General features: G+C 37.6%; 1 protein-coding gene across 1 annotated transcript; it reads left to right on the top strand.

The window, feature by feature from the left end:
• Nucleotides 1-2,471: 2,471 nt before the first annotated feature.
• On the top strand, nucleotides 2,472-7,557 carry tmem53 (transmembrane protein 53). Its single transcript, XM_037787269.1, has 3 exons — nucleotides 2,472-2,735; nucleotides 2,933-3,036; nucleotides 6,120-7,557. The coding sequence occupies exons 1-3, from the start codon at nucleotides 2,681-2,683 to the stop codon at nucleotides 6,819-6,821; spliced, it is 861 nt and encodes a 286-aa protein (XP_037643197.1). The 5' UTR covers nucleotides 2,472-2,680; the 3' UTR covers nucleotides 6,822-7,557.
• Nucleotides 7,558-15,901: the final 8,344 nt, after the last annotated feature.

Raw genomic sequence — 15,901 nt, 5'->3', positions numbered from 1 at the left:
TGATGGACAGTCCAAAGTACAGTACTTACTGCCAATAATGCTGTCGAAACGCTGTGCGTCTTCAGGCTGTATAGGTTACAGGTCTGCTTATTAAATCAGGATTAATGCACCAACAGTACCACAATCACAAACTGAATTCCCACTAATAAAATATCAGTAACCATGTTGCTGTATACAGTATAACAAGAGTGGCTCTGTGAGGCTGCTTAGGCACAGCTGTGCTTTGAGCTGACTGCTAACATCAGCGTGCTAATATACTGACGTCTAGCAAGTATAATGTGGACCACCAGTTAGTTTCAATTAAAATGTTGCACAAAGTTTAATTGAGTTGCTGAAAATCTAGCAAGCTGACATCAGAGTAGTAGAAGTTGGGCTCATTTAATTCTCCATACAGACGATAAACCATTTAATCTCAGTAACAGCTCAGCCTTTACTCTGGCGCCACCCGCAGGACAAACTTCACCTTTTGTATTTTAGAATAGCCAAGTTTCATCTCAATTTTTCCCTTTCATTTATTTATTTTTTATTTTTTCATTTAGCCTAACAGTACAGCAAACACAAGACTATGGAATTTACATGTTTTTCATTTATATTTGGATATAACAAACTAACACAAGCTGATCTTAGTAGACTTGATTAAGTCACCATTTCCACTGCAGGTAAACAACATACTGTAATGTAGTCTTTATCAATGCAATAATTATTTTGTTGCATATATAATTTTATGGAACAGAAATATGGGTAAACATGGTCCATTTATAAACAAACAGTGGGAATTCACGCCTGCAGCACCTGAATACATCTATATAATGATAAACACACTATTGTGACTGGTTTATTAATTATTGATACAAGGGTTGCAGAGACAAATGTATGGAGGACAGAATAAATATATAACAGAAATGTATAAAGAAAAGAATACAGAAATAAATAAGTTTGGGGGAATAAATGGGGTGAAATGCAAAGAGAAAATCTTAAAGAAATAAATGCATAAACACATAAATAAATACATCCATTTAAAAATAAATATAAAATAAATAAATGGATAAACACAAATAAATACATCCATTTAAAAATAAATATAAAATAAATAAATGGATAAACACAAATAAATACATACATTTATAATATATATAATAATAATTGATAAATAAAAAATAAATGCACAAATAAATGCAATGTATTGAGGACAGAATAAATATAAAACAGAAATGTATAAAGAAAAGAATACAGAAATAAATAAGTTTGGGGGAATAAATGGGGTGAAATGCAAAGAGAAAATCTCAAAGAAATAAATGCATAAACACATAAATAAATACATCCATTTAAAAATAAATATAAAATAAATAAATGGATAAACACAAATAAATACATCCATTTAAAAATAAATATAAAATAAATAAATGGATAAACACAAATAAATACATACATTTATAATATATATAATAATAATTGATAAATAAAAAATAAATGCACAAATAAATGCAATGTATTGAGGACAGAATAAATATAAAACAGAAATGTATAAAGAAAAGAATACAGAAATAAATAAGTTTGGGGGAATAAATGGGGTGAAATGCAAAGAGAAAATCTTAAAGAAATAAATGCATAAACACATAAATAAATACATCCATTTAAAAATAAATATAAAATAAATAAATGGATAAACACAAATAAATACATCCATTTAAAAATAAATATAAAATAAATAAATGGATAAACACAAATAAATACATACATTTATAATATATATAATAATAATTGATAAATAAAAAATAAATGCACAAATAAATGCAATGTATTGAGGACAGAATAAATATAAAACAGAAATGTATAAAGAAAAGAATACAGAAATAAATAAGTTTGGGGGAATAAATGGGGTAAAATGCAAAGACAAAATCTTGCAGAAATAAATGCATAAACACATAAATAAATACATACATTTAAAAATAAATATAAATGTATAAATACGTACATTTAAAAATAAAAATAAAATAAATAATTGGATAAACACAAATAAATACTTACATTTATAATAATAATATTGATAAATAAAAAATAAATACATACATTTATAAGATATTTATAATAATAATTGATAAATAAAAAAATAATTGCAAAAATAAATAATCCTTTTAAAAATTATAAAAATAAATGTATAAATAGATAAAAGGGAAAATTAAACAGAAGAGTAAATAAATAAGGGGATTAATACAAGGATAAATAATACAATAATTATGTTTGTATATTTTATATAATTTTATGGAACATAAATATGAGTAAACATGGTCCATTTATACACAAGCAGTGGGAATTCAAATTAAAGACAAGACTTAGCCTATTTCGTCAAACTATTTCCAAACTTAGCCCCTCAACCAGACTAGTTTTGTGTTTTATGAGGCAGCATTTCACCAGTTTGACCGCCATACCACTGTCATGCAGCAGGGGGCGGTGTTGTTACATTAGCTCGATGCTTTCCGCACAAAGAAGAAGAAGTAATGTGACAGTCCACCACCGACCTGTCTGTCTCTCTGCAGCAGCAGGGTGTTATTCATTCGTTACGAGCTGGTAGCAGATTGCTCCTTTCAGCTCCTTTCAGCTCCTTTCAGCTCCTTTCAGCTCAAATATCATCCTTTATTTACACCAGCCAAATGAGCAGCTGATCCTCTCTCAGGCAGACATGGCAGACGATGAAATAGACTACAACATCGTGTTTCCAGATGCGGGCACATCAGGTGAGAGCATCATGTCATTACTACTGTTCTGTTCATCATGCCTCAGTTAGCTTAGCATGCATGCTAACGGTTAAGCCGTGATAGTGTAGCATTCTGTTAGCTTAGCTTAGCTTAGCTTAGCGGTTAGCTCAGCTGTAGCTAACGGTGCTGTGTGACAGCTTTGGTAACGTGCTGCTTCATCGTCTGTCTGTTTTCAGAGAGACACTGGCAGCGGACAAAGGAGCCGGTTGTGATTCTGCTGGGATGGGCTGGCTGCAAAGACAAACACCTCTCCAAATACAGCTCCATCTACAATGAACAGGTGAATCATTGTTCTGCAAACTGGTGACAAAAGGAACAATACATAGATAGATAGATAGATAGATAGATAGATACATAGATAGATAGATACATAGATAGATACATAGATAGATAGATACATAGATACATAGATAGATAGATAGATAGATACATAGATACATAGATACATAGATAGATAGATAGATAGATACATAGATACATAGATAGATAGATACATAGATACATAGATACATAGATACATAGATAGATAGATAGATACATAGATAGATACATAGATAGATAGATAGATAGATAGATACATAGATACATAGATAGATAGATAGATAGATAGATACATAGATACATAGATAGATAGATAGATACATAGATAGATAGATAGATACATAGATACATAGATAGATAGATAGATAGATACATAGATAGATACATAGATACATAGATAGATACATAGATACATAGATAGATAGATAGATAGATACATAGATAGATACATATATACATAGATAGATAGATAGATACATAGATACATAGATACATAGATAGATAGATAGATAGATAGATAGATACATAGATAGATAGATACATAGATACATAGATAGATACATAGATACATAGATAGATAGATACATAGATACATAGATAGATACATAGATGAATTTCATTGATGCAAAAATTGTAAATTGTTGTGTTACAGCAAACAGGTTATCCAAGCAATGCACAGGAACAGTACATCAAATGTACAATACATACAGTACATACAAATGTACATATATAAAGAATATTGGAATACACTATAAATATACCTGACTATTACAACTACCATAATTATAAACATAGAATGACCCACTATATACATTAACAAAGTGTGCAATAATATACTATATACATTAGCAAGTGTGCAAAGACATACTATATACATTAGCAAGTGTGCAATAACATATTATATACATTAGCAAAGTGTGCAAGATACTATATACATTAGCAAGTATGTAATGACATACTATATACATTAGCAAGTGTGCAATAACATACTATATACATTAGCAATTTGTGCAAGATACTATATTAATTAGCAAGTGTGCAATAACATACTATATACATTAGCAAAGTGTGCAAGATACTATATACATTAGCAAAGTGCAAGATACTATATACATTAGCAAGTGTGCAATAACATACTATATACATTAGCAAAGTGTGCAAGATACTATATACATTAGCAAAGTGCAAGATACTATATACATTAGCAAGTGTGCAATAACCCACTATATACATTAGCAAGTGTGCAATAACATACTATATTCATTAGCAAGTGTGCAATAACATACTATATTCATTAGCAAAGTGTGCAAGATACTATATTCTTTAACAAAATATACAAGATACTATATACATTAGCAAGTGTGCAATAACATACTATATACATTTACAAAGTGTGCAAGATACTATATACATTAGCAAGTGTGCAATAACCCACTATATACATTAGCAAGTGTGCAATAACATACTATATACATTTACAAAGTGTGCAAGATACTATATTAATTAGCAAGTGTGCAATAACATACTATATTCATTAGCAAAGTGTGCAAGATGCTATATACATTAGCTAGTGTGCAATAACATACTATATACATTAGCAAAGTGTGCAATAACATACTATATTCATTAGCAAAGTGTGCAATAACATACTATATACATTAGCAATTTGTGCAAGATACTATATTAATTAGCAAGTGTGCAATAACATACTATATACATTAGCAAAGTGTGCAAGATACTATATACATTAGCAAAGTGCAAGATACTATATACATTAGCAAGTGTGCAATAACATACTATATACATTAGCAAAGTGTGCAAGATACTATATACATTAGCAAAGTGCAAGATACTATATACATTAGCAAGTGTGCAATAACCCACTATATACATTAGCAAGTGTGCAATAACATACTATATTCATTAGCAAAGTGTGCAAGATACTATATTCTTTAACAAAATATACAAGATACTATATACATTAGCAAGTGTGCAATAACATACTATATACATTTACAAAGTGTGCAAGATACTATATACATTAGCAAGTGTGCAATAACCCACTATATACATTAGCAAGTGTGCAATAACATACTATATACATTTACAAAGTGTGCAAGATACTATATTAATTAGCAAGTGTGCAATAACATACTATATTCATTAGCAAAGTGTGCAAGATGCTATATACATTAGCTAGTGTGCAATAACATACTATATACATTAGCAAAGTGTGCAATAACATACTATATTCATTAGCAAAGTGTGCAATAACATACTATATACATTAGCAAAGTGCAAGATAGTATATACATTAGCAAGTGTGCAATAACATACTATATTCATTAGCAAAGTGTGCAAGATGCTATATACATTAGCTAGTGTTCAATAACATACTATATACATTAGCAAAGTGTGCAATAACATACTATATACATTAGCAAAGTGTGCAAGATACTATATACATTAGCAAAGTGCAAGATACTATATACATTAGCAAAGTGTGCAAGATACTATATTAATTAGCAAGTGTGCAATAACATACTATATTCATTAGCAAAGTGTGCAATAACATACTATATACATTAGCAAAGTGCAAGATAGTATATACATTAGCAAGTGTGCAATAACATACTATATTCATTAGCAAAGTGTGCAAGATGCTATATACACGCACTGTAATAAACTGGAAACTGCAAACATGTTCTTATAGAGTGCATCAGGTACAACGAAGAAAGCAGGGAATTAATATCAGGACTAAATGATGGGAATATTACGTTGGGGCATCTGCTACGAAAAACAATTTAAAAAAAAAAAAAAAAAAAAATTTCAATTATTATTTTCCTGCCAATCTGCTGCTCCAAACTCCAGTCCAGTAGGTGGTAGTAATGCACCTTTAAGCTTGTTTGCCAACCGCAAATTAACACCAAAGAAGAAGATGCTTATTGTCCATTTAGCCACATTATGACATTATAACAGCAGTGCAAACCCGTCAGCAACTCATATTATATTCTTTCTTTTCTTTGTTTTCCTCACTTTTAGGGCTGCGTCACCGTCCGCTACACAGCTCCCTTGAAGACGGTCTTCATCTCCGAGTCGTTTGGCTACAAGGAGCTGAGCAGCACGGCCCTGAAGCTGCTGGAGATCCTGTATGACTATGAGGTGGAGAACAGTCCTATTTTCTTTCACATCTTCAGTAATGGGGGCTTCATGCTGTACCGTTACATTATAGAGTTGTTGAACAGTGATAAACAGTTCAGTTCCTTGTGTGTGATCGGGGCCTTAGTGGACAGCGCCCCAGGCAGTGCGAACGTCCGGGGGGCCCTGCGTGCGCTGACGGCCACCCTGGGGCCCAAAATAACTCCAGTTTTAAGGTACGTCCTCTTAGCCCTTTTCGCAGTGACTGTTTTCCTGTTGCGCGTCGTGCTCTACCCCTTGACCAAGTTCATCCACAAGAACCACTACGACGCGGTGAAGGAGAGGCCGCCCACCTGGCCGCATTTCTACCTGTACTCCAGAGCCGACCAGGTCATCAGGCACCGGGACATCACGCTGTTTGTGGACACCCTGAAGCAGAAAGGCGTCCCGGTGGACAGTTTTGATTTTGTTTCCAGTCCCCACGTCGGTCATTTCCGTGATTTTCCTGAGCAGTATGCCGTCAAGTGCCGCGATTTCCTGGTCGCATGCATGAAGGACCTGGAAGGGACTGAGACAAAGAAGAGACAGACGGTTCAGAGTCAATGAAACTCGGGAGAGAAGATTTTTCTGACCCTCTTGTTAAGTAGTCTTGTGAAGAAAATCAGACAAAATCGGTTAGAAAATGAGGCCGAACATTTGTGCAAGACGGCGTGAATTTGAGCTGAAGATCTTGGGGATGTTTTCCCGTCCCAGTGCACATAATGGGAAGGTTCCACAGACGTGGTCTAGGTGTTAATCCATGTCTGGAAAACCAACCGTGCAATTCACAGAAGGCCTAACCCTGCCTACTCCAATGTTTTTGCAACAGTCATATACCATATGTAAAAAATAAGAATACAAACAATTGCTATACACTGGAAAATAAATCCTTTAGGATCATTTAAATGGTATTTAATGTTGTTGTAAAATGTGATGCATTGTACTCTAGTAGTAGTGATTCTAAAAGTGAGGCCGGGCATAATGGGATAATAATAATTTGTATCGTCTATTTATAAAATGTACAATCTATTTAAGGTTTTAATCTTACAATGAAGACAACATTAAAATAATACTTTTTCTTTATAATTAATAATAAAAAAAGTCTATAAATTGTTGCCTTAAACTGAAAATGCCTTTTGATTGTTTTTGGTCGTGGAATTGTAGAATACCCAGCCCTAATATGTGATACCCAATTGATTTAGTTCTAGGAAACGGTGATTGACAATGAATGTATATGTCCAGCACAGCTATTGTGTTCTTTCTAACTGATGTGCCTTCAATAAATTAGAATGCTCATTGCAAAGTTTGTGAGTCTATTTATTTTTGGAATGATTCCAAATGCTTTGGATTTGCCACATAAAATGATTTCAAACAGGTTTGGCTGTCACAGTTCAAGAAAACTTCAGTGTCACTCCAGATGCAGTAGGAAAGTAGTTAAACACCTGTATAGCAACTCATAATGTAATAAAAGCTCATATAATCAGCACATAATGTAAGAAAACCATGAGCACATAATGTAATAGTGGTACCATGGTTACCAAAGAAGTTATGGTGCCTTCAAGTGGGGGTCATGTTTACCGTGTTCACTAGATGAGTTCATAAGAACGCCGCCCTCTTGTGGTATTCACAACATCGTAAGTGGAAAGTTTCTGAAAACTCTGAGTTCATGAGTTGTGACGTGTTTGTTGACGTTGTCAGAAATGGCAGAGCCCATGGAAGTTAATTTTTCTGTACATAATAAGTACAGTACACGACTTCCCATGTAAACATGAGCTCACAAGTTTCATTTTAAGGCACCATTAACATAGGATCTGCACGTTAAGAAGTTTCTGTAACACGACCTCTGGTCTACAAATAGAAGTTGATATTTTAGTTTCAAATGTAAAGTGAAAGGTAGTGAGTGCTGCTTTTATTGTTCATTTACAGGCGGTGGACAGGCTGTAGTCAAAACTAAGGTGTAAAGCATTTGAGGAAAGTTTATGGCAGCTATTTCTTATATTGGTTTATGAGGGCTGTTTTATTTGAACTTCAGTTGATCTCTTGACTGTGTTGCCGATGCCCAGAAGGAGTCACTTTGCGTGCGTCATCACCAGAGGGCGTTTGTGTGTCAGCGTGACCTCCACCTCGTGCCCAGAGGCAGATCAAATCCCCTCCTCCCGCTCTCATCATGAGACATTAGGGACCGTTTGAAGAGCGTGGCTCTGAATCGGTCCAGCAGGGACGGTTATCGAATGTCTACGACATGTCAGATTTGACATTTGGAAGAGCGAGCGGCTGGCATTTGTCTCTGCGCCAGGCCCGGCCCTGGCACTTCATGTATCACGTAGAGCTGCTCGGAAGGAAAGGGAGAAAGAGGAAAGTTTACATATCGGCACAGACGGATGAACATCGCTTACTGGAGTGCATATGAGACGGGCCGCTTTGATCCTGATGGTGGTCTGCTCCATCGTTTCAATGGCAGAGGAGGTTGTCGGCGGTTGCTCCGTTCACTCTGAATCAAAGTGCGAGTGATAGACGACAAAGCTCCAGCTCGGCTCTGATTGGTTGTTTTCCTCCGGTCTGTGAAATCTTGCAGATGCCTTTAGGAGAACCAGAGGACACAGAGGCACATGAGTTTTTTCAGATTACCTGTCTCATGCACTACTGTCAGGATATAGTGACCGTTTTATAAAAATAACTTTTATTTTTAATCAGATTTGCTCCAATTCTACCCACTGCTGCTTTAAGTGAAATATTTGAGTACTTCCTCCAGCACTACAAGGGGTTAAAAATGACTGTGAGCCCAGATTGCAACTTAGCACAGTAGCACCATATCATAGCAACTATCACGTTACATGTATAGAGATTTAATCAAGTCAATAAACACACAGTTTGGTAGATTGTATCCGACCGACACCTGACACTCTATGAGGCAAACGCAAATATCTGGATGACATTTCCTCTGTGCAGTCACATTCATATTCCTGAAGAGGGCAGCATTGACTCACAGTTCCCATCATGCAACATCTCACCGAGGCCTCGACCGAGCATCAAGCGATCAGGTTCAGCAGTGGGTGTTTTATTCTCGGCTCCTGAGGGATAAAAGGCTGTGAAACGTTACCTTCAGACGACTCTCCTGTGCAGGTTTGCACGGCTGTGAATTGGTAAAAAAAAATTAAAGGTTGTGTTGGCTTATTTGTGCACCAAGAAATAACATCTTAATCAAAATTGAGATCATTATTATTGTTAAGGGAGCAGCATTACTTCCCTAAAATCTTTTTTCTTGTAATTTTTCTAACATCAAAGTAAATTTCTAATTAAAGAACTAAAGAAAGAGTCTTTTCAGTTAAGGATGGGAGATAAAGGCTAGAAAAGAGAATAGTTGGGAGTGGATGGATGGGAAGAAAACGTCATAACACCCCTCCTCTCAGAAACGCACTGAGAGAAGAAATTACCCCGCGGAAGTTAATGAAGTCTCACAAGTTGATGAGGGGAAAATTGCGGCGAAGAGGGGTCAGCGCTTTCTCTTTAGCCTTTCCCTCTTCCACGGAAAATGGCTGCGGTCAAGATCCATACTTTTAGAGGACGCCAAGCACTCCAACGCAGAGATGGAGTGAGAGAGATGAGGAGGGAGGGTGGGAAGGGTGGAGGAGGGGGGTGCACCAAGATTAATGGTATTAAGTGGTGGCACTTGGCAATGCGGTAACATATCGTCTATGTTCTCTATTCCACGCTGATAGTTTCATAGACCTTGGCTTTCCACGTTGACTTTTAGCCGTGATTTACAGGATTCAAATAATCCGGGGTGGCTTTTCATCATCGCAAAGACCCGCGAGCGTCTCCGGTACGGAGTCACATCAGTGCCAGATTTATCGGAAAATATAATCAAAATCTTAAAACCAATGTTTCCCCTTCTGCACTTTGGATCGCTGGTTATCGCGCAAAATAAGCCCCGAAATGAACTTTTCTTTCAGAGATCCGTTTATTATCGGCAACAATTTCCCTCCTCGGTTTAATGTCACTCCGAATCGAAATATATATTTTTTTGTATTTATGTACATGTTGACATTTTGGATGCTTCCCTGTGAACCCCCTTGCTAGATCATTGCGTTTGGGAAGTGCAGTATTTTATCTGACAGGCACACACACATCGTAACAGATAGGATCTAATGGCAAATCTCTGCGCCTCTTTCTCTGGTGATTTTGTATAATGTTTGACATTTTCATTTTAAGTCTGTGATTTTATGGCAAATGATGATGATTTTTCCCCCTTTACATGCTGCTACTTTATCTAAATTTGTTTTTTTATGCTAGGATTTGTATTAATTTGTTACATAGATAGATCATTTTTCATTACTGTATCCCTCCTTGTAATCTTTACAGTCCTCCCATTCTTATCTCTTCACACACACACACACACACACACACATATACCCAGGTGTGTCACGCTGTATTTTTTTCACACACACGCTGTCGAAACCTCGACTTTCTGTCCGGCTCCGCGGGGCCGGCCTTGTGATCAAGTTGAGCGGGGAGCCGACGAGAAGTCACTCAAGTCGCCCTCTCTTCCCTCTAATGAGCAAAGTGTCTCGTGGAAGCTGAGTCCGAGGCAGCATGGGAGCTCCCTCACACACACACACACACACAAAGAGGAACAAATGCATCACACAAACACACACACACACACACACACACACACACACACACACACACACACCTTCAATGGGGATGAAATCCAGAGGATCAGGACCAAAGTCCCATCCGCCTTTGAGTAACTTTAAAAGGTCTCCTGGTGTTTTGGATTGAAGAATGAAGAGAAAAATTGATGCGTGTGTCTTTATGTGTGTGTGAGTGTGTGCGGGTTAAGGGAATCGGCTTGTTGGACCAGACAGGGAGCCGTCATCAAAATCTCCCCTGGTCTATCTCAGCCCCTCAGCCCTCTACTTAAGACCAAAAGAGGCGCCAAAAAAAAAAGCGATGGAATGTTAGATAAAGAGGGGAGAAAAAAAAAAGACGGAGAGACATAGAAGGGAGAGAGGAGGATGGAGAGTGAGAGGAAACAGCAGTGTAGAAACCCCTCAGCGTGTGTGCAGCCTCTCTCCCATCGTGTGGTGCAGCGGGCTGCCTCGCTCAGCCTATTCAAAGCGAGTGTGTGTTAGTGGAGGAGTGTGTGTGTGTGTGAGTGTGTGTGTGTTTTTCACAGATGTCCTTGAACAGAACCCCCTCGGCTCTGCGGATCCCTGCTGCCACTGGAGAACATTTGACAAGCAGCAGGCTCTTGTTAGAGCGCTGTCAAATTAAAGGTGTGTGTGTGTGTAGGTCTGAGGAAGTGTGTGTGTGTGTGTGTGTGTGTGTGTGTGAGTGTGAATGTGTGCGTTTCAGAAGCTCTATTCAGAGCCCTGTCAAATTAAAACTACCAAACAAACTGCGCGTGTCACACAGACAGGCCAAGTCGCGTGTGTGATGGCAGTGGTAGGCCTTGGGCTGCTTTGTCTGTGTTTGTTTGTGGGTGAATATCTGTGTGTGTGCATGTGTGTGTGCATGTGTGTGTGAGAGAGAGAGACTTGGATTTTGTGGCATGCAGCTTTTTTTTTTTTTTTACATGCATCTTTCACTTGGTTGCAATAAACAAATACACATGTTGGTGGTGTGGAGGAAGAAGTATCTAATGAGGTGTGTCTAAAGGTAAAACATACCGTAAGTGTCACACACACATTCAACCTCAGCATACTGTAGACTTTATATCTCCATTCAGATGATTTTACGTGATTATACAGGAGTTTGAAGGTCTAGAAATCCAGCAATGCGGGAAAACAAGCTCTTTGAAAAAGAAGAAATTCTAATTTTTTCACCATTTAAAACAAATACTTTCCAATCAGTGTTTACTATCTGTTGCTCAGGAATGAATACAATTTTAATTTGTACCTGTATTCACTAAAATGTATCAACAAAATGACTGGTAAAACACTGGGGTGGGTGAGATAATGTAATGAACATCAGATGATAAATGATCATTGAAACAAAAGGGAGAGCTGTAGGTCTCCTGCAGGTACTGTGGATGTAAATACAGGTAACCTTTATGTCAGGGCGCTGGATCATTTACAGGATGTCCCACTGTTTACACAGTGTGTGTGTGTGTGTGTTCATATGCTCTTTGTACACTTACAAGGACTAAGTATACGCACAATACTAAATAATTTGCAGGTCATCTGATATTTAAGAATTTGGGTTTAGCATTTAAATGGAAATTAGGCTGCAAGGTGATCGAGAGGTGATTATGTTTATTTGTTCAGACTTGACTCTAATCTTTACCGTTGTTTTCTTGTGGTTTACTAGTTAAGTTGAGCTCTAATTAGGTCTCTAAAAATGTACAAAAAAAGTACACTGCAACAGCATTTTTATGTTAAACTTTAGATTTTTCAATTTCCTGACTATTTCACAAACTGCTGTGCGACTGGGCTGGATTAGGACACCCGGGTTAAATGTTATCAGTCAATTGCATGGGCGTTATCAACCTCATAGCTATGGGTTAGAATGGGCCTGCTACACCTACTAGTAGGTTCAGAGGGCCGTTATCATCTATTCACATTGTTAATCACTGATACGAATACAGGAAGATGACACGGACCTCTACTGGCTGTAGTATTCATGATGGGAACAAAGCAGGAAGTCAAGTGTAGCGTAGTATAAAAAGCGACAAAGTCCACATGGGGTGGCGGACGGGGGTGATAGGTCAAACAAACACTTTCATCCGTGAGACCGCTGTTCGTGTCCTGTGTGAAAAGTCAACGTTGACTTATTTTACGGTACTTTTTTTACTGACGTACGTAGTACTTATTTGAACCCAAACCACAATCTTTTCCTAAACCTAACAGCGTAGTTATGTTGCCTAAACCTAAAGTTGTTTTTCAATTCACAACGTGGTTGGTGTCTGTCTGAACCATTAGAATGGTGGTGGTGGTGATAACCACTGATAAGCCCATTCAGTGGACTGATAACATTCAAAACGGGTGATTATGAGTACGGGTTAAACTCAGCTATGTAATGGAGAGTTAAATTTAAGAAAAAGATTCTAATTTGAAATAGTATTACCAGTAGGCGTGTGTATGTTTGCTTACCCGAGCGTGTACAGTGTGTGTGCATAGTGTCGTAGTGTCCGCACACTACAGAGGGCTGTGTTAGTGTTTTAACTTTGCCTCCATTAGCAAAATGTTATGATTTATGCAGTTGCTGGCAGACTAATATCTTTAGAAGTTTTTTTTTTTTTTTTTTTCCTTTATCTTGTAGCTGGGAAGCCGATTCATCTTAAAGAGTGATGAGGGGAGGTTGCTCTCTATGCAAAACGCATTAAAGCTAAATGAGGAGTCTATTACTCAAATCTGGCTGATAATCCGTTAGCTAAAGACCCCTGGCCGCTAACTAAGCAGATTAAGATATGTCATTGCCACGGCGACCGGGATGACAACGGTACACTACTTATGTTCTCACACACACACACACACACACACACACACACACACACACACACACACAGTAACACCTTGCTGAGTATATTGTATACATCCATACCTTTCTTGGCATTCTGCACACACACACACACACACACACACACACACACACCTATGCACATAATGGTGGTCACTTAATCCCTTACTTTCTCACACACTCAAACACACACACACACACACACACACACACACACTTATCGTCCACACCCCCACCACTTATCTACATACAGTGTCTCCTTGCCAACTCACTTCATAGAATTAATTCTCTCCTCTCCGCCCACTCTGTTGTGCTGTTTGTGTGCGTGTGCGTGTGTGTGTGTGTGTGTTTGTGCGTGTGTATGTGTGCGCGTGTGTGTGTGATAGGAATGCACAGGGGACTCATGAAGGGGCCGTGTTTGTATGAACATGGACAATTCATCATGGCTTGATTAACATACAAGATTTGTATCTCCCTTTCTCCCCTTCTCTCTCTCTCTCTCTCTCTCTCTCTCTGTGCTTTGGTCCTGTGGTGATAATTACAAATAATTTATTCCTACTGGTTAATTAACTGATATCCTTCGTAGAGAGTCCTGAAAATACAGGAAACATTTTGAGTAGCTCTGAGTAAAATCTTGCTTTAAATACTCAAAACAAAACAATAAATCATGACACATGATATTGACATTTTTTTAACCTACAGTATACTGAAACTCTGATGCTAACAAAAATGTTAGCAGTTAAAATAATCCTGACTACATCAAACAAGGCCTTAATTGTCATTTATTTAAAGTTGACATTTTTAGTATTTCAACCCTCGTTGATTTGGCGACATCCGTGGTGTCTACAGCAAACACTCCTTGAGTCACGACTTAGAACTACGGCTCTGATACGGCTGCAAGCAGTGAGGTTGATATGATGAGATAAAATTGTGCTGGAGTAAGGCCTTTACCCACGAGGGCGTGAAGAATAAACAACACGAAAATGCAAAATACTCCCCTGCGAATATTATATGTCTAGGGCTTTTATTGTGAAAGGTAAGAACGGAAGGTATGGATTTGGTCTGCGCTGCCGTTGTCAAGGTTGAAAGAAGAAATACAATTAGTTGCCATGTTAGTTCAGACTGCGGAGCCTCCGTGTTGTTGTTTCATAAATATAGGCACACAACGCAATTGGTTAATGCCTTTATTTGTGGTGCGAAAGCTCAGAAAAAAAAGTTTTTAAAAAAAAGCGGCCCTTTTTTGCCACATGATATCTGCGTTCTGTGTGAAAGTACTCACGACAAAAACAATAGTTCAAAAAAATATATTCATGTGCGAGTTAATCACACAAATTGGTTTCTGTGAATCTCTTGTACTTAGGTATGCGATCTGAATCCAGCGTGGAAATGGCGGACCTCTACCAATAAAAACTGCTATGGTGGTAATTACTGATTGTAAACACATTGGATGGCTATTGCAGAAAACATGCAGACCATAAATAGCATCAAAAATGGGGTTTGATTTCGTGAAAAGGATCGAGGTAGATGGCCGCCCACACAGAGCCGGGTTCTGCCCGAGGTTTCCACCCGCTAGAGGGAAGTTTTTTTCATGCCACTATCGCATGGAGTGCATGCTCATGGGGGATCTCCTGTTGGTATGGCCTTGACCTGCTCTATATGAAAAGTATCTTGAGATAACTTCTGTTATGATTTGACGTTGAAATAAATTTAAAAATAATTTGAAATTAACAATTATAACTTCAGAAGTTTGGTATGGAAAATAAATTAAGAGAGCTTGTAAATCAAAACAACATCAGTTGCTCAAGCTGCCATATTGAAGCAGGAAAACCCTGATATTATGTTGTACTAGCTGTGTCCTGGTATTCTAGGGATTTAAGATGCTGACCATGTAGCTGCAGCATGTCTGGTTCAAGTGTTGCCAGGGACTATTGTTACACGTCATCCCCCCATCTCCCCTAATTTCCATGTTCCATAGAAATGATATTATTTGAACTAAATGCATACTGAACCTTTTGCAGTCATCATGCCCTTTTCTTTTTTGAACCATCCACTATATGCAGGACTAGTCGTGCACAAGCAGCCACCAGTATTGGCATCCCAAATAAGTAATTCAGGACGGACTGTGCCCAGCGTTGTACACATTGTGACTCCGTTAAGAGGCGGCGTGGAGCCCAGCTGCAGAC

Source organism: Sebastes umbrosus, chromosome 12 (genome assembly GCF_015220745.1).
Source record: "Sebastes umbrosus isolate fSebUmb1 chromosome 12, fSebUmb1.pri, whole genome shotgun sequence".
Lineage (NCBI taxonomy): Eukaryota > Metazoa > Chordata > Actinopteri > Perciformes > Sebastidae > Sebastes > Sebastes umbrosus.
This window is presented reverse-complemented; position numbering and strand designations above follow the sequence as displayed.